The sequence below is a fragment of the Simochromis diagramma genome, unplaced genomic scaffold (assembly GCF_900408965.1).
Source record: "Simochromis diagramma unplaced genomic scaffold, fSimDia1.1 OVJJ01000411.1, whole genome shotgun sequence".
Classification (NCBI taxonomy): domain Eukaryota; kingdom Metazoa; phylum Chordata; class Actinopteri; order Cichliformes; family Cichlidae; genus Simochromis; species Simochromis diagramma.
In genome coordinates, this window is record NW_024386735.1 from 1,070,379 (window position 1) to 1,090,903 (window position 20,525).

At 39.3% G+C, this 20,525-nt stretch overlaps 1 protein-coding gene across 1 annotated transcript; it reads right to left on the reverse strand.

Annotated features, from left to right (window-relative positions):
- Positions 1-127: 127 nt before the first annotated feature.
- LOC120736030 (collagen alpha-1(VIII) chain-like) lies at positions 128-20,209 on the reverse strand. The gene is made up of 3 exons (XM_040035997.1): positions 19,895-20,209; positions 4,895-5,153; positions 128-2,706 (listed from the first exon to the last, which is right to left on the reverse strand). The coding sequence occupies exons 2-3, from the start codon at positions 5,148-5,150 to the stop codon at positions 755-757; spliced, it is 2,208 nt and encodes a 735-aa protein (XP_039891931.1). The 5' UTR covers positions 5,151-5,153; positions 19,895-20,209; the 3' UTR covers positions 128-754.
- Between the last annotated feature and the right edge of the window lie 316 nt (positions 20,210-20,525).

A 20,525-nucleotide genomic window follows, 5' to 3' on the forward strand; every position in this document is an offset into this window, starting at 1 on the left:
TACTGTGGACAAAACAAACATGTATATTTTTTTGCTGTTCTGTTTTGGACTGTGTGGGACTGGTGTGAAATTTAATAAAATAGCCAATGGTTATGTTATTGTTAAGTGAATAAGTGTGGTAAAATGCATATGAATATCTTTTCATATTAAAAAGCTCAACAATACAAAAAACAAAAAAAGTCTAACAATAATTTAATAATCACATGATGAACCCTAATACATAACCCAACTGTAATTTATAACTAAGAAAAATAAAGTGATAGGTTCTTACATGCCCAGTATGTGGTTTATAATTGTAGAACAGAAACTGCTGTCCTGTCAAGTGAATAAAAAGAAGATATAATGTAAATCTGCACTGTATGAGGAGTTATCAGAAGCCATGATATACTCTCTGTAGATGAATATAATAATATATGTGTAATTAAGACAATGGAATGGCTAAAAGCCAAGTGATTTATCATAACATTTATATACAAATTTTGGCCATGGTTTTATAACTTCCCTTTCTGATATTTATTTGTAAGTAAATACAGTTGTGGTACATACAGTGTTGTTATAATAATGATAATAATAATAATAATAATAATAATAATAATAATAATAATAATAATAACTACAGTAAGAACTAAAGAAGATCTTCCCAATTCTCGATGTAACCCGTTTAACTTGACCTACATTGTACCTTGTGACTTAAGTAGTTTTACTTACATTATGGTCAGATCTGTGCTATTATTCTCACCTTTTTTATATTTTATTACATAATGTACAGTAGGTATCCAGAAAACGTGGAGTGGACATACTGACCAGCATAAAGTCCTGCTGCCTGCTCCGATGGTAGCTGTATATGCACAGTGTCTCCTTTTCTTAATGGGAGTACAGCACTCCCTGAAGCCTGATCTAGCAATCCCTTTTTATACTCATCATAAGTGTACATAACTGGCTCATTATTCTTCATCAGTGCCACCCACACATTACTTCCTTTGCAGTGTACGTTGTAAGAAAAGTAGTAGATCCCTGGTATGCTACAGGTAAAAACACCATTCTGAGGACTGTAGTCCTGATTGCCATTGTGCAAGAGTTTGTCAAAGATGACAGGGGAACCCACAGGGGGGAATGGATTTGTGAGTTTAGCTGTGAATGCAGGCAGCTCAGGGCCATTTCCACCAATCTCACCTCCATTTGGGTTCTTGTAACCTTGTTTTTGGCCACTGTATGGGCCAGTCATAGGAAGGATCTGTCCAAGGTCAGGAAATGTAGCAGGTTGTCCAGGAGGTCCAGGGGGTCCAGGTTGTCCCGGTTGCCCTGGAAATCCAGGAGGACCACTGGGACCGGGGTTACCTTGTGGACCAACAAGACCTGGGGGTCCTGGGGCTCCCTCACCAGGATAGCCAGGTTTACCTGGTAAGCCTGCATCGCCTTTTCGTCCAGGAAGCCCAGGGGGTCCAATTGGGCCCCCTGGTCCTGCAAGCCCTGGAATACCTTGTGGCCCCTGGGGGCCTTTCTCTCCAGCCTGTCCTCCTTCTCCTCTTGTTCCTGTTAATCCTGCAGCACCAGGGGCACCAGGTAAACCCCTAACACCAGCTTCTCCTTTTGGGCCAGTGGACCCTTGTAAGCCTCTTGGTCCTGGTTGTCCACCCTCTCCTGATCTACCAGGCTGTCCGGGAATCCCTGGAGGACCTGTCTGACCCTTTACTCCTGGATTTCCTCTTGGTCCTATGACACCATCATCTCCTTTTAATCCTGGGAAGCCAAGACTACCAGGAAGGCCTATTGGACCTGGTGGGCCAGGTATTCCACTTGAACCAGTGGGACCAATGACACCTGTGAGACCTGGGTGACCTTTATCACCTTTTGGACCTGGTGCTCCAGGAAGACCAGCATGTCCCTTATGACCCTTAGGTCCTGGAAACCCTGGTGTACCATAACCTGGCAAGCCTGGGTTCCCTGGTAAACCAGGGAGACCTGGTTCCCCCTTCCCTCCAGATACCCCCGGGTGCCCACTGAAACCATCTTTTCCTGGTTTTCCAATTCCTGGTACACCTGGTACGCCTGGTTGGCCTCTTTCACCAGGTGCCCCTGCCAGTCCTGGTTCTCCAGGAGAACCAGGCTTTCCTGGTATTCCTGGATGTCCAGGAAGACCATTCATACCAGGTTTACCAATGCCAGCAATGCCCACCTGTCCAGGTGGACCTGGTGGCCCACCAGGCCCTTTCAAGCCTGGAAAACCAGGTATACCAAGTCCTTTGTCTCCTTTGGGGCCTGGAGGACCAGGAAGCCCAGGCAGACCTTTTTGGCCAGGCTCCCCTAGAGGACCTCGCTGTCCTGGAAGTCCCTGATCTCCTGCTTTTGGAATCCCAGGGAGTCCTGAGGGACCTGGAAGTCCTGGAGGCCCAGGAGGTCCAGTTACGCCTACATCACCATTAGGACCAAGATCACCTTTTGATCCTGGTAATCCAGGTCCTCCAGGTTTTCCTGGCAATCCTGGCATACCAGGTTTTCCAACTCCTGGGTAGCCAGAAGGACCAGGAGGGCCTGGCTTTCCTGGTAAACCTGGCAATCCCTGTCCTGGAAGCCCAGGAGGGCCTTGTGGTCCTGGTGGTCCTGTTGGCCCTGGGGGACCTTGAATTCCTTGCAGTCCCTTTGGGAGACCTTTTACCCCTGGAACAGGAGGGCGTGGACCTTTAGCTCCTCTGGGAAAGGTTTGTCCTGTCAAGGAAAATACTAAAAGAGGTAAGTGTTGACCCACTAAATAATGATCTGACATGATCAGTTATCAGCAGTGTTGGGAAGATTACAGAATACATGCCCCACAATGTATTTTGTAACGTATTCCGTTACGTTACTCAATGAGAGTAACGTATTCTGAATACTTTGGATTACTTAATATATTATCATGCTTTTTTACAACTACATGAATGTCCTATTGCTTTTTGCGACATTACTATTACTATTATGGTTACTCGCCATACCAATAGCAACTAGATTTTTAAATCTTAATATAAAATGAGTACCAGTAGGGTGGATATTTGGTACGGCTGCACTTTTTGCAGTCATCTCGTATAGAAAACTATTCGGTGCGTATATAAAACAGGTCCGTGGCTCTGAACCATAGTAAAGGGACCTCTGGCTAATACGTCGGGTTCCGTGTTGGGCTCGTAGCCGAAAACTAGCTTTACTTTGTTGTCTGGGTCAGCTTTGCTAGCGAGAGAAAGAGAGGGGTTGAAAGGCTGCTCCAATGGAACTTATTGTTTCGGAGGAAAACACGAACACAGTGTACAGTGGAGTCTTAATAACATACTTACAACTGAGCTCGTCAGGCACTCTTTTTGGCTGCAGTGGTTATTATTATATTTACATGCAGTTTCTGCTCACAGAGCAGAAACTGTTTACATGTTTCTGCTCTGTGACAACTCGTACTTTTCCACTCACCTTTTTCTCCCTTCCTCGCTCACAGACACATAACGGGTATGGCAGTCCATTCTCCCTGCAGCACAGACTACACTGCCCATGAGGCTACATTCTTTAGGGCTATGCCTTTAATACTCTGGCCTATTGCCTTCATATTAAATCATTTTAAAAAATATTTCTTCACGTCATTATGAGACGCGAGATTGAGACACAGGCATTTGAGCCTCTTAATGTGTGTTTTGTTTGGGTTTCCACCGGTGTGGAATTACCAAAAATAGAGAGGGGATAGCCTAACATATGAAACAGGAAAAGACCGCCGTGTAATCCCTTTATTTCAACAAAGTAACTGTATTCTGAATACCACCTTTTTAAACGGTAACTGTAACGTAATACAGTTACTCATATTTTGTATTTTAAATACGTAACGGCGATACATATTCCGTTACTCCCCAACACTGGTTATCAGTAGTTAGTGATCGATGTTAACTAAAAAAAATTTAATACAGTTACTACTCACTGCATCTGAAAATGGATGACCCCTTATTAGGTCATTTAATTATAAATAAATGAACTAATAATGAACTAAAACAATTATTTACAGTGCTGTTGAAATAATGAAAACAGACATAATGAATCTACTGTAAAGTAAGTCTCAAAAGCACAGGAGGAAAAAAAAACAAGAAAAAAAAAAGAAAGAAAGAAAATTAAAAACCAGGGAGCGCTCCATGTAAATAATTAATTTATTGTAGCAGTGCACTTAAGTTAATATCTTGTCAGTTTTACGCCATCTCCCCTGTATTTATAATGGAATTTGAAGGCACTTTTTAGTAAAAAGGTGTTAGTTAGTCAATGCAAAAAAGCTAAGAATTTAGTTCATGTCATATGTTGGAATATACAGATAAATATGTCGATGTCGATCTTACGTGCTGCACAATAATTTGTAATATTTAGTATTTACTTTTATATTCCCATAGATCATCGTAATGATGTTGTTTATTATATTGCTCTCTTTTTTTCTGCTTGTTTTCTCTTTTTTCTTTCTCAACAGGTGATCCAGGTGATTGATATATGTATTTTTTGTCTGCTTATTTTGTTGGTTTTTGTTTTTTTGCCCTTTATCACCATTCCTCTTCCCCACTGTTTTTCTTTCCCTCTTTCTTTCTCCCCTTTCTTTTCCCCAGTCAAGTCTGTCCTTTATTTAGCAGGTTAAAATAAAATAAACAACAAAAGGCGAATCAAATAGACCAATACGGCAAGGCTGGGTTGGTCGATTTGGGCATCTTTCTTTGCCTTTAGACAATAATTCTGATGGCAAAAGAGCCAAATGGGACAGGCAAAAAAACCCAAAAGAATATATAGATAAATATGTAAAAAGGACCCATTGACGTATTTGATCTGTTTTACAGCAGGTTGTTAGTTTATTAATTATGGTATTAGACAAGATGCAGGAGCTAAAAGTAATTTTTCACAAACATATTGAACTCACCTTTGCCATTTGTCAGTGGTCTCTCTTTACCCATGTGCAATGGCGGTTGAGGAAACTCTTGTCCATACTGAGGAAGTATTGGCATCTCATTCTCCAGAAACTGTTGCTGTGGATATGCATCATATTGTGGCAATGGCTGGGGCTGTTGGGGTGGCTGTTTATGTCCATAATACACCCCACCATGAGCAAGGTATAATAAACATAGCTGTAACACTGTGATGAGAAGATAGAAAGAATGGAGGGATACGGCCACCATTTTCTGCAATTGAGAAACAAAAAGTGGAACTATAAGACAGATATAAAAATTTCAGTGAAATTAAATGAAAGCATCTACACACATGAAAGATCTTCATATCTATCTTCATATCATATCTATATATCTCGTTAGCGGTATCCTTGAGGGTATCTTGAAGGTATCTTGATTCTTTAGATGAATATCAATTAGTTTCACATCTTCCCATAAAATACAGAAAATGCTGTTTTGTAAAAGCAAATAAACTTCACAGTTTGTATCACAAGTAAACAGCTTTATTGGTTGACATTGATACATATATTTGTATAATGAATGTATTATTTATCCATCCATCCATTCGCTTCCGCTTATCCTTTTCAGGGTCGTGGGGGGCGCTGGAGCCTATCCCAGCTGTCATAGGGCGAAAGTCAGGGTACACCCTGGACAGGTCACCAGTCTGTCGCAGGGCTAACACATAGGGACAGACAACCATTCACACTCACATTCACACCTAGTGGCAATTTGGATTATCCAATTAACCTATCCCCACAAGCTGCATGTCTTTGGACGGTGGGAGGAAGCCGGAGTACCTGGAGAGAACCCACGCAAACATGGGGAGAACATGCAAACTCCACACAGAAAGACCCTGGCCTGATGGTGAAATTGAACTCAGGACCTTCTTGCTGTGCGGCAACAGTGCTAACCACCGTACCACCGTGCTGAATGTAGTATTTACTTCTAGGTAATTTACTTAATTAATGTGAATAGAGTTTGGTCATTTAGGGTGTCTTGTGCTACTCATCAATGGGATAAATGCTGTGCAAACAGCATTTAATTATTTAGAGAAGAAAATAATAATAATTAAGCCTCTTAATAGTTTATGGCCATGCTCTTAAACCATACTGGTACATAGATGAATTCAAATGCCAGCTTTCAAGAGCTTACAAAATTCACTTGTCAAACCAAAGAAAATCACCCAAACCCTCCACTGCACATATGTGACCTAGCTTAGACATCTTTTCAGAAACACTGTGTAAAAGCCTCCCACATCCTTGAAGTGATTCACACATACATATTATAATTAAGAGGCCCCACAGGGGATGTGGCCAGTTTTAAACATAATCTTTAATTCTTTAAACATGTCTGCGCTAAGGAGATCAGCTAAGCACTGCCAAAAGCACTGTGTGAAAATAAACACTGATGGGTGAATGCATGTTTTCCTCAGCTGCAGTGTTTGTGTGTCCTGAAACCGAACCAAAGAGATCAAACATTTTGGAAAGCTGCAATAACTGAAGGCTTGCTTACATTTTTTTAGAGCAATTATTCTAAAAAGAAAGCTAAGTTGTGTTGGCTGGATGTTTCCAGGGGATTATTTTTAGAATGGAAATACTTATGTGTCTAGTTTCTCTGCAAAATCAGCATGTTAGAGATGTTAGGGTTGATTTGAATATGTTGCAGTAGCTATTGCACAGGTTGCCATCTACTGCAGGGTTAACATTGAGATGTGGACACCCATTCAGATATGCACACTTACAGCCAGTTTAGAATCTTTGTACTGTGGGAGGGAACCCACACAGGAACAGGGGGAACAGGCAAGCTCTACACAGAGAGGCCCCAGCTGACTAGTGGACATAAACCAAGGACCCACTTACAGTGAAGTGACTGCACTTCTCATCTAACTATATACATATTTCAATATCAAATAATTAATTGCTAGAGAAAACTACCAGCAGAAGCTTTCAGAATCTTCTCTCCACCATTTTCTAAAAGCCTCATAATGTTATTGAACAATATCTACATATTTCAAGGTTATAAGTTTGATCCTGAGATAAGCCAAGAGGCAACATAATAGCTTAGCATGTAAAAAGTCTTCAGTAAAGTCTTTAGAGTTCAAGTTCGAGTCTGTGTGAGTGTTGATCTCCAGTAATTGAAAAAACTACTAAAAAGCACTCAAAGACAGAAAGAGTCTTGGATGTGCTTCAGACGATTTTTACATTGTGCATTCAACATTCAAACTACTGTGCTTACAAAATACCAACACACATAACACAGCACCTTTTGCAGTTTGGTGCCTAAAAGTCTAAAAAACCTCAAAAAACCTAATCTTGATTCCTCTGTCCTTGCAAATTTTAGACCTATTTCTAAGCTCTCGTTTCTGTCATTTCAGTGTCCCGATAAAGTCAAGACTTGAATGGCGTAAATGTTCTTAATTTTAACAAGGAAAAAAAAAAGATCATCTTTGGACCAAGCTGTAATTCCAGTACCCCAGATCTTGACCTGCGCAGTTTAGTACCTTTTGTTAAACCGCATGCAAAAAATTTGGGGGTTATACTGGATAATAAGTTTACTTTTAAGAAACAAATTAACTCTGTTGTACAGCGGTGCTTTTTAAAATTGAGGCTCTTATCCAAGGTGAGATCATTCTTATCTTTTATCTTTGATGTCATTTGTTACTGTGTAATTTTTATCTTTGTACAGCACTTTGGTCAACATTTTGTTGTTATTAAATGTGCTATATAAATAAAAAATAAAGTAAAGTAAAAGGCTAATTAAAAAACTTTAAAAGGGGGAGTTACTGTTTGAGGACTGCTTGTCAGTTTGGACAGTCAAAAGCTTAACTGTCAGTTTGGAGAAATTTGGAGGTTCTAAGTTCAGGCGTTCACTGAGTTTTTGAAGGATAACAGTGAGAGTAAACAGTGAAAAGCTCTATGAATGAACACCTCAAGTGTAGCCTGGAAGTACTAAAGCTAAAGCTTACTGAAGCTGGGTTTGATATTTATCAGAATTTGGTAATTTATCAAGTCTCGGATCTAAATGCTTCAAGAAAACCAGTTTAAATATGTGATTAAACAGCACATATAGACTAGAGATTAATTTTGAAAGGAAAGAGTGAAACTCTAGTCCGGTCAAATAGGTCAGACTGCTTGAAGCTGTGGAGTCTGTTCTTATGAGAGCTGTTAAAGTTTGAAGCACAATACCAACAATGAAATGTTCAGAGAAAAACCTAAATGCCATAAAACTCACAGTTAACTGAAAGTTAATTAAAAAAACAACAACATTAAGAATAAAAAAGATCACACTTAAACACTGCAACACTGATTCACAACCACTCCTGAAGTGAACTTTTGCTTCAGAACTGATATGATCATAACTGAATGACAAATTGTAATGAATTCTGTATCACCTTTTTTGTTTTTCAAAGAAGAACATGGCCTTTAATATCACTGACTGTAACTAACTGTCAGAACTAGCAAAACATTTGGGATGAAAATGTCTGTTTAGGTTTGTTTGCCTCCCCTGTTTGTGGAGGATCAGTTCACTCATTATTTCTTTGCCTTTTGTGGATTAAACCTCAGAGAGAAGCAACAACAAACACACCTAATTTATGAAACTTTTTCAGACTTATGGTTTGTGCTTGAACCCCAAATATTTAACAAGGTAAAATACAGCTATATACGCAAACTGCCCCTAATCTAACTATTTCTTTGTGTTTAAAGTTCATAGTGGTCACAGGAAGACCAAGGTAATAGGAAAGCCTGTAAGGAAGATTGTTAGAAGACTGGTTGGTGGTTCTATATATTTGGTTCAATTTTTAGATTCAACACCTGAAGTAAAAAATTGAAGAACAACTGAAAGTGCCATGTGTGTATAGCTGTTGGAAAGCATTATTATGAAGCAGTTGCTGCTGCTACTACCCTAATGTAACCCATCAACACTGACCGTCTATTACCCATATGGCATAAATAACTGATAACTGATATCGTTAATATTTAAGTAAACTTCCTCAGCATTCAAACTTTGTGTTTCTTTCATGTCAGTGCACTCACATATATTTGTTACCCAAATGCTCTGTTGTTTGGCTAAAGCTAACTTGGGCAAACATATACGTAAATACATGGAAATCTATGGGTAAGGTCTATGACAAGTTACAGAGATATCACCCCAATTAGAGAAACCACCTGAGTCAAAACATGGGGAAGCACCCGTTACATTTGTGCAGCTGGTTCATGGAGGAAAGAGAATGTGGAACAAAGTGTTAAATACAGTGAAAGTGGGACCACTGCAGCCATTATGCATGCCTTTTTATATTTGTTCATGCGTCTTCCTTGTCGTGAGCAAATGTTTCTACCAGTGCACTACTGGGCTGTTTTTGGAGGACTGCACACAAGCAGTTCTGTGTTGGTTGCATACCCATAGTCCTTTCCTCTGTGTACTCAAAGACCTATGCAATGGTTCCATAAATCCACCCTTAGGCACAAAATATTTGAAAACTCACTGTTGGAACATTTAATTTAAATAGTCATTAAAATTCCAGAGTTTCAGCTGCTGTTTTACATTTTTAATGAATTTCTTCCAGAGAAAAAAAGAACAGACCGCTTCAATAAAAAACGATTTGCCAACTGACTGGATTTCAGTCATGTCAGCGTTTTAATGTCACATTTTAGGCGAGACAATCTTTTGCTTTTCGTGCATCTCCAAACATTCAATCTTGGAGCAAAGTCACTTGTTTAATCTTTTTCAGCTATAAAGCCAGCAGGAGACTGATCCTCAAATATTGAGCTTCTAAGCAGAACATGGTTTCACACGTTGGGAATTCGCTCTGCAGACAAAAAAGGAACACATGTTTGGCAAGGAAATAACAAAGAGGACCTCCAAGGATATGCCACTCTTCATGGCTCAGAGACATAAAGCATACAAAAACATACCCAGTTTTAACTGGTGGGTTTGCTGCAAAGCAAACAACCCAAGTACATGTTATGCTCGGCTAAGTTCTTTATTATTATTTTTCTTCCTTGGCATTGCCTCCCACACCATTTGTCATAGTGAGCAAAAATCAGCTGTGAGGCGACTGTTTCTATGCAGTTTTAGTTTAGGTTTTACCGTTTTCAAACAGTTAATTAACAATTTGTTGCAAAAACATCATAAAAATTCCTTCCTATTCTCCCCATTGGGTACACCTGTGGCTAAACACTATTGGGTACACCTAGCAGACCATTTCAGTAAGTACACCTGTCACTGGCCGGCCACTTTTTAGGCACATCTGTATACACACTACGACTGTTTTGTATAAAGTATACACATGTCTAGCCAAATTTTGAAGAGGTGGCAACAGACAATATTTGGTAGGACATGTTGTGGCAGATGTTTTATACAATATATAAAATTTATTTATCCAGATAAAAGGTATTATTGAGATTAAAAATGGCTTTTCCAAGTGGCAAGTATAGTATAACAAATTATGGAAATGAACACAACTGACATTCAATACAGGCAAGTGCACACAAACATCCGAATCAAAACGCAAGCACGGTCCACTCTACACCAGTGTTGTGGTGCTGTGATACAGTTGAAGAGTTTATTGAAGCTTATTAACTGATTGTGTCACGCTGTCAGGGTAGCTGCCCTTAATTATACAGCTAGCCTTTATTTACAGACGGTCGATATCATCAGTCATTTTTTGGTTTACAGACGGTTTAATGGGAAAGCAATTGGAGCGTCTAGACCACAGACTAAATTGCAATAAGTATTGAATTCTAATGACATTGCACTCAGTGTTTAGCTTTGATACTTGAGTACCTTGCGTGGCAAACATTATAACAAAACAAATAAAGAAACCTGAATCATTTTGATCTGGGTTATTACATTTTTCCCATCACAGCGGCTGCAGTAAAATTCTCATGTATTTGCTTTCCACCTTCGTTTTAAGATTTAAGAGGAACAGCTTCTCCCGGCACAACGAAAGGTTTGCAATTCTTTATCAAGAAGCATGTAGTTATGAGGTGCTTAAAGTAAAAGCACACGCTCTAATAATGACACTTTCACGACACAATCATTGTTTCTGACAAAATTATTGGACAAACTGAAGAGTTTAGTCTAGTCAGGAAACTAGGCATGACCATTATGCATTCACAATTATGTTTCACAGTGAACCTGACAAAAGCTGCAGATGAAAAACAACTACTCTCAAACATCTTTTTTCAACACAATATGGTCTTGCTGTGTCCCTGAACGAATAGCTTGACAATAAATATTTCCTCTCTGCAACAACAACCAAATAGAATCCACTTAGAATCCCTTCTATGATTTAAACTTTCATCTTGTGCATGACCTCAGCTTTGATGAAATCTCTTCAGACACCTCCACACCCGGCACTCGATGACAATCTCATGCAACAAAGACTACTCAGCCTACTGTGGTTGCTGGTTCCTCTCAGCCTCTTTGCCAATACATACAACCGCAGCTGGCTTTGCCTGGTGATGAGCCACCAGTCTTTTATCACCTCTAGATTGGCTTTGGAAATAATCACATTTCCATTTCTCCTCTGGGTTCCTCTCCTGACTTATTCCAGATGTGGGGAATCTATTGCTTGATAAACAAACGGTGAGGAACAGAGGCATGTCATTGCTTATAGACACGGGTGCCAGTCTTAATTGCCTGTGGTCGGGCTTGGCTTTTGTACTTTAAACAGAGGGTCCTTCTTTTCCAATAAGAGTGGGAAACTAACTGTGCTGCAGGATATAAAGCAAACTTTTGAAATTTCAACACCAATGATACATACTGATCATTGACAGAGAAGCCTTTGTGTGCAAGTGTTAAGGCTACAAATTAATGCTGAATGGCTGAGACCATTGTTAGTGAACAAATCCAAATGCAATGGAAAAACTCCAGAATTCTAAAACAATTTCAAAACAATATCCAGAAACTAACTGAGCAGGATTTATACTGGCCTAATGGACATATTGTCATTTTGGCTGTAAGATTAAAAAAATAATTGTCATCTTTCAGGAACCATTGGAATTTTTCTCTCGAGCCTAAAATGGTTGAGGTGTACAGTAATGTGAAGCGGTAACAACTAGGCAGAGCTTTTTTCTGTCCATGTTCAGATATCAGTACCTTGTGTATGCCTTGTACAACCATGATACTTCAAATATTTATACATTTATAAATAAAGTGTTAAGCTCTATTAATGCTAAACAATATGTACTGAGCCCTGCGACAGACTGGCGACCTGTCCAGGGTGTACCCCGCCTCTCGCCCCATGACAGCTGGGATAGGCTCCAGCGCCCCCCATGACCCTGAAAAGGATAAGCGGAAGCAAATGAATGGAATATGTACTGAGGTTTTCCAGACATCCTCTGACAGTGTGGTGTTAACTTATCCAACATTTTGGATGCATTGCAATCATGGTCACAATGTAGGATCAAGTGGATGAAGTGAACAAGGCCCCATTACACAAGCCTAGAGACTGGTCTGCAACCATCTGGCAACCACTAGTCATTAGGAAAACAATAAGTACTCCCTGATTGGTTGTGAGTAGCTGCTAGAACTTGATGTCAATTGCAGGGAAAGTAATGAAGTCCTAGTGTAGGTATGCAAGCTTACAGACAACAGTAACTCCTTGGCAACTTGTTGCTAGAGGAAATTCTCCAACTGGTTGGCAAAAACGTCCTTCTGGTTGCTTTGGTTGCTAGCATATATTGTTGCAGTTGTAGTTGGAATGGAAGTGATGGACATGATGGCAAGCACCATCTGGCTACACTCCGAGCTATAGTGAAACAGTGAAAACCACAAAAGAAACTGGAAATGGAGACTGCTGGCCTTCAAATTAAACGTTGCACCTTTTTAAAAAAGGTGCATCATACTTTTTCAAGCTTTACTACAAACATGAAAAACTATAGGCAACCGTTACAACCTGCTAGGAATCAAAGCAATCACCATGAGGTTCTTGGTGGTGCACCTTGTTTGCATTCGATTTCCCCTGACAGCCAGCAATCCCTGGAAACCACTGCCAACCATTTGGGGAGTACACTAATAGCAATAGTTCAATATGGTGGACAACGTTCAAGCATTGTGCACATGATGTCACGTGAGAAAATTAGTCCAGACATATTTTTACATTTCTAGGAAGACATTGCTATCTTCAGCAAAACAATGCCAAACTTCACTGTGCATCATTTCCAAGAGCATGACTAAACATAAGTAAACAATGCAGTAATACTGATGGGTTAGGAAGCTCTTAGTGTCACAAAGGTTCCTCTCTTTTTATCTGGACAGGTCACCATAGAAACTTTGACTATAGGTCAAAGTGAATTTAGGATTGTTGAATGTGTCTTTTGTTCTGTCTTCCTCTTTTCATCCCCAACTGGTCACGGCAAATGGCTGCCCCTCCCTGAGACTGGCTCTGTCTGGGGTTTCTTCCTGTTAAAAGGGAGTTTTTCCTTCCCACTGTCACCAGGTGCTTGCTCAAAGGAGTCATCTAATTGTTAGGGTATGACTCTATTATTGTAGGGTCTTTACAATGCAATGTAAAACACTTTGAGGCAGGCTACTGTTATTGTGATTTGGTGCTATATAAATAAAATTGAATTGAATTGAAGTTAACATAAAGAAAGCATGAAATGATCTGGCTCATGATTCAGGCTTCAGCATCATGCTTTATTTCATTTCAACAACCCTGCCATGGGGATTTCACTACCTGAGCTCCAGCGGACCCAAGAACAATACAGATGTTGTTCTCTTCAACTGACCTTTTTTTTTTTTCTTAAATAGACTGAGTCAAAACACACTAAAATATGAACATCGCTTTTGGACGGTCAAAACAAACCCATCTGACCTCGTAAGACACAATATTCTCATACTATAATGTGTGTAACAATTCTGTCAGTGTAATGTGGAAACGCTTTTCAGCTCCTACACACAAACACAAAGGAATGCAACAATCAGCTGACAGGAACACGAGCGCCAAGACGACATCTGGGGAATGTACCTGAGTATACGTGCGACCCACTGCATGAATTTATGTGAGCTGATGCTAACCTTTATAAGAAAAACACTCCACTTCTACAGTCTCAGTCTGGAGTACTCACACTGTGGGTATGCTTGGAGTTTCTGCAGACAAGGACAACAACACACACCTGAAGCCAAAAACAACTAACTCACTGTATCCAGAACCAAGATAGGAAAATAAAGTCAAAACAGCTCTACTAATAATGATATCTATCAGACAGGACCTGTAGTGAGGCAAGTGGCTCAATAGAGGGTGCCAAACTACATTACTACTCAGATTTTCAGTTCATCAATACAGTCTATTTTGTTTACTTGCCTTTTTCACAGGCTGGGTGGATACTTGATTCATTAGTCCAGTGGGGGGAAAAGATATCCTGGCAAAGGCTGCTTTTTAATAATAAGATTTATTTTTGTTGTTTATCATAATTTATACTAGGTTTTGTGCATCATCATCATCCCCATTTTCCTCCTTGTTATTCTCCAATCCTGTGCTGCTTTTCTCTTTTGTTTTCACTCTAAGCAGCTGATTCATCTCAGCTCAATCATCATGTAACTTTTTGATCATTTCTCCCTCTTCCTGCTCATCTTCATAGTGAGAATATTAACTTTCCCCCTAAGCAGTGAGTTAAAAAATGAAGCAAAATGGGTGTGAACGCTTCCCCAGCTCAGCTTCCTATCTCTCCATCTTTGCTAACTTTGCTTTCTTACATATATATATCTTTCAGCTTTTGCCATTGATGTCACATCTACACACAGCCTCAAATCCCACAATGCATGGATGTAGCACCTGGATGCATTTTTAATTGCTCACCGCTCACTCTATCTTTTGAAAAGCCTTGCACATACACCCACGCAGTCCACCCGACCTCATCACCCATCTCACTGACATATTTTTCCCTCTCCTGCAGTTGTAGGAACCACAAGTCACAGAGTGCCTGCCCACAATTTTCATTTCAGGGCAAAAACTGGAGTGGGAGGAGAATTATTTTCCTATTAGCTTTTGAGTTCTGTCAAAACAGAGTATCTGATGTCAGTGGACAGCAACTAATAGCAACCCAGACCGAAGAGGCACTTTAGGTTGTTTCCATGTTTAAAGAAAAAGAAATTCAATGAGAAGAAAGGATGAGAACGTTTATGTTTGGATCTTATCGAATGTAATTTAAATAGGGAAGATTTATAGGTAGAGCAACAAAGAAATGCTTGCATCAGATTTAGAGTTTTCCCTTGAACTTTGTGCGGTCTCTGCCACAATCTTTCTTGGTCTCCCTCGTATTTAGCTGGTGCTAAAAATGGACCAGTGAAAGAATATTTTTAAAAGTAATAACAATGTTTGGCTAATAATCAGATCTGATCAGTAATACTGTGCTAAAACCACAGACTCCACTGGAGAATTCTGCAGCTGCATAAATAGATTTCCAGTAGCACACCCTGTGTTGCCTCCGTTTTTCCAATTTCCAATCAGATACTATATTTACTCAAGCACTAATGTTTGTGCTTTTCTACTTCCTATTTCAGTGGGAAACATCGCCCAGTGTAGAAGAACAGAAGTTCAGCTGTCACATTTCAGATGTCCACAGTAAACTTTCCATCCAGATGTAGTGCATATTTGAAAAAAAAAACTGGAGATTTTCCACTCGCTTTGTTTTTAAAATGCAAATTTTAAACATGCGCGAAACAGGTGGTTGGAAAGTTGATAGCACCAAATGGTGATTTCCCCTCGTGTCTTCACACGTTTTCATTTAAATACTGTGGAAAGCAAATGAGGTCAAATATAACATTTCACAAAAAAAACCCCAACTTAATAATAAAAGTCTTAAAAATAATATAGACATGACATATATATTATTTTAACCCTTTAGATGCATTTTGTTCTTTTTTGTAAAAGCACGGAGAGGCCTGACTCTTAAAAAACATGGATCAAACGGCTACAAAAGCAAAAGGTTACTTGCACACTGATTTTATAGCTTGTAGCACCTTTAGTTGCAATAACTAACTAAATAAATAAAGTAATAAAGTAACAGTTTTCTTTTTGACTTAAACAGTCTGTCACATCATTGTGGGCCAATTCTAGACCCCTCTTTTTTTTACAAAGTTTGTTCAGGATATTGAGATTTGGAAGCATTCATGTATGCACAGCTCTCTTAAGGTCCTACCACAGCATGCCTGCACTTTGACTGACCCATTGTGACACCTTAATTGTTTTTTTTTTATCAGCCATTCTGTTATAATTTTGCTGCTGTGCTTGGGATCATTGCCCTGTTTTATGCCTGAATTTGGACTAAGCTTTAGCTGTCCAAAGACAGATGGTCTCACATTTAAGTCCATACAGAGGAGTTCATGGTCGTCTTAATGACTGCAAAGTGCCGAATTCCTGTGGCTGCAAAACGAACCCAAATCATCACTTGGCCACCACTGTGATGCGTTTGATATTAAGTGTTCGTGTTGATATGCTTTGTTTGCTTTTGTGCATTAGGGATTATGCCAAACATCTCCATCCATTAGGTTTACAACACCAGAAGTGTTTTTTTTTAGAGAGAAGACACTTTCTCCTAGAAACCCTACTAAACAAGTCACACTTCTTTCATCTTTTTCTAATCGTGTTATCATGAACTTTAACATTTAACATGCTAACTGAGGCCTGTAGAGTCTGTATTTCTTGTGTTTGTTGTAGTTTCTTTAAGAGTTGTGTGGTCTGACCTTAGGGTGAATTTGCTGAGAAGACTGTCTTTGAGTTGACAAAAACGGAATGCTCCAGACCAGCAAACAATTTTTGAGATACTTACCTTTGTAATTCCTACAAAAGCAGTAAGTTTACTGCATAGAGAACTGTAAAAACTCTTTTTCACATGCTTGTTAATGTTCAAGTCATGCTTATGGCAAGAACATCAGACTCTAATTTCTGTCAAGCTTTCATAATGTAAATTTAGAACTTTTACTATGTTTTATTGGTGTTTCTACTTAAATACACCTCTGAAAATGTGCTGGTAAAGACCCAAACATGCCAAGTTCTGTCCTCAAACTGACATCAAAAACCACAGAAGGTTTCCAACATGTTAAGATGAATGGTTTTGCAATATAGTACTGAGGATATTAAAATCACGAGCACGAGTTGGTATATGATCCCTTCCAGAGGATTAGTAATTGCTGTAGTTTGGAGGTTGGGAGCAGTCTAATATTTAAAAATGACTGGGTGGTGATTATATGTTGCTTTGAGAAGGGTTGTTTTTGGGTTTTATCACCAGCAATTTCATTTTGATGGTTTCCTCTACCTCTACAGTTGATCAATCATTGAATGCACTCATATCAATTTTACTGCAATCATAAAGTGGGCTGGGGAGCATTTACGGCTTGATGTGACATGCATACATCGCCTGGACTGGTGACATGACAACAGCCAAGGGAAGCTTAATGTGTTATACAGTCACACCATAAAATATGCCACTCAGGGAAAAAATATGTTCCTTCCCTTTTCCTACTTCCAGATGTTTTCGCAGCACACTATTTATGAGGGATTATAAGAACTAGGACTCCTTCTACTTAGGAGTTTAGATAAGAGTCACTTTGTAATAAATCTGCAAAATTTAAAGCTGGAACTACAAAGTGGTGTTTTGAAACAGAGCTACCACCTGTGGCTTTGAAAGAAAGTAAAGCGTGTCAGGACAGCAGCTAATGTGGAACCATTAACAGTATCTGTATTTGATTAACACTGTAAGATTGCCATAAAGTGAACCTGATTTCATCATTTGAGACATTTCTATGGCTGCAGTACTCTGCACAGTAGCACGAGACCATTTGGACACATGGCCTGAAATCACAGAGGCTGCAGCTGTGGGATCAAGAGGCACATTCCCTCAGAGCTGCATAAACACTTCCTGTTTGGTAGGTGAGAACTGCAAAGGAGTCAGACTCGGAGAGGAGAGCTGTCAAGAGACATTAACAGAGTAATAAATATGTGAAATCACAGCATGCTCACAGATACTCCTAGCAAACAAGATGAAGTATCCCTTAAATAGTGGAATAATTTGACCTAAAATACAGCCAAATAGCTGATAAATAGCTTGATTTCTGTTCACTGTAAGAAATGGTTACAGAAATATTTCACCATTTTGGGAAATATTGTGATTTTTGATGAAAGTTTGATGCAAACACTGAGAGTAAAGTAAATATGAAAGCTAGCAAGAGCATTAGCTTAGTACAAAGACAAGAGGGGGCAGCTAGCTTGGTTATGTTCAAAGATTAAAAAAAAAAAGTCTCCATATTTTAAAATCTTTACTACAGCAATTTTTAAAGGAACTTTGTCACATTGCTTACACATTGTTGCTTACAGACACATATAAAGGGTTTTTTAAATATATGTTTTCAGTCTTTTTTCCAAACTACGCTAATAGCTGCTTCAGATTTAGCATTTAGCATAGAGGTGCGACTCTTCATCAAAAAGCCACCAAAATACATTTTCTTTACTATTTGGCAGCATGTTGTAACAGTTTTAAATGGCGAAGCTTTTCTGGGGCCAAAAAACTCAAGTGCTCACTTGAGCAGATACAGCGACATCCTGGCCCTTGGACGCAAACTGACCACATTTGCGAGGCTTCAAACAGTCTCATTCTCAAAATCCAAACTTTTTAAGTAACTTAAAACTGATCTGCAGATTGAGTTGAACTTTATTACAAATTTCCTCTTCTGACAACATAACAAATGCAGTCCTAGAAAAACAATGAAAAACACATGCAAGCTTCTTGGATGTCTGTTAGGTCCAGACATGTTATTGCTAAGGAAAAATGGTTGATCATCTTATCTTGATGTGAGCTGTGTGGACCTCTTTATATCCACAGCTCATTGAATTACCAAAACCCATATTAACAGTTGTAGTTTATTAATATAAATATATAACCCTAGATACGGGTGCTGCTTTTAAAGAATGGTACATGAATTTAGAGAAAAAACAGATATTTCACATCTCCCACTTACAAAACTTATTGCCTCAGTCATCACACAAGTCTGTATAGCTCATTACATGTGCGGCTCTGCTGGCACCAAATTAATCTGCTTTAATGCCACTTTTGCAGTGTAAAATTGTTTGAATGAACCCAAACAACTTCATCTTTGACATATTTAACATGATCATAACATGGACACATGATTTGTTTACGCTTTACGGACAGGTGCACATTGAGATTTAATGTCCTTAAACTATGCTGAGAGGATAAAGATACAATAAGTCTGATCGCTTTGCATCGTGTCATTTTGAACCACCACATCAGAAAATTTATTTTAAAGTCTGGCTTGCAGTGTGAAACTCTGAAAACCTTCACTTCTGCATGACAGTGAAGAAGAAGACAACGAAGAAGAAGAAGACAAAGAAGAAGCAGAAGAGGTTTTCTAAAAGAAAATTTAATGAAGCATAAAAATTTCCGTCTCCAGCCCGCAGCACCAGTGTTCTGCTGAGGAGACTTTTTTCTTAAATCCTGTTTCCTCTTATTTATGTGGGACAGATTACTACTAGAAAGCTCTTAACACCCAAATCTTCTTATCCATAAACACAGGAGGAAAAAGTGCATGTTTTTCCTGTCCTGAAAAACATGCACCTAAACTTTCTAAAATGTCAAGGCATTCCACTAACTGGTGCTAAATCCTGCCGAGACGCTGCACTGTGCATTTATTTTAACAAGCTTAAGCCCAGGTTATTCTTCCCAGGTGTCTCTTTTGGATTTTCTTTTCTTTCTCCCTCTTTCTCTGCATTGGGAAAAATGTCAGATGTGATCTGCGGAGACATCTCAGCCCATTCTTCACAGCTGTGAAGTAGGATGTCTTATGATACATTTACTTGCTTCTCAGTTTCCATGTTCCTTTGCATGTGCAATCCCAAAAGGCAAAAAAGGAAAATGATCCAGTCTCTGCCTTGCAATCAGACGACCATGCCAAAGCAAAACCAAATCAAAATGAACACATTTAACTATAAGGCTTGATGATGCATCACTTACCTTTGTGTGTGCTGCTGCTGCTGTGGTATCACTGAGCTTTTAAGGAGTTTGTGACAGACGCTGAACAGCAGCACTGGTGAGGGTTTGGCTTTTATCTACAGGTGGGTGGAGCTGCACAGGCTGAGAGCACAGAGGAGCTGGATCTGTGCACGAGGAGAGACGGGGGGAAGAAAACAGGATCTGTGTGAGAGAGAAACCACTACTGGAACTCCATGTTTGCAGCATTAAGAGGTTATTATACACAGAAACAAAGTGAGGGGAAAGAAGAAACCCAATCAGCTGCACGAGGAGGAAGATTCTCGTTTGACTTGGACCTCTCAGTGCATTCTTTGCATGGAGAAAGATTTAAGGGCAGGGTCTTACTCTGGTTAGCCAATGCTAGCTGAGGTTAGGCTCTAGCTGAGTGGGGAGGTTTTTGTGGCAACCAAAGTGCACACACAGTAGTTGATAAAACAACCTTACCACAAAGGACTATTTAGAAACTGGTCAAATTGTTCACATTTCTACTTTTTAAGGACTTTTGAGACAACATAAGAGAGGATATGAAGCTACTTAACATTGGAATTGTGTTTTCTTATTTAAAATAAAAGCAATAATCAAACAGATCTATTAGTATAAAACTCATACTCAT

Excerpts from the sequence above, each read along its gene's own strand:
- LOC120736030 (XM_040035997.1), bottom strand. The coding sequence starts at position 5,150 with ATGGTGGCCGTATCCCTCCATTCTTTCTATCTTCTCATCACAGTGTTA. Across the intron at positions 2,707-4,894 it reads ACCACTGACAAATGGCAAAG|GACAAACCTTTCCCAGAGGA; the intron begins GTGAGTTCAATA and ends TTTCCTTGACAG.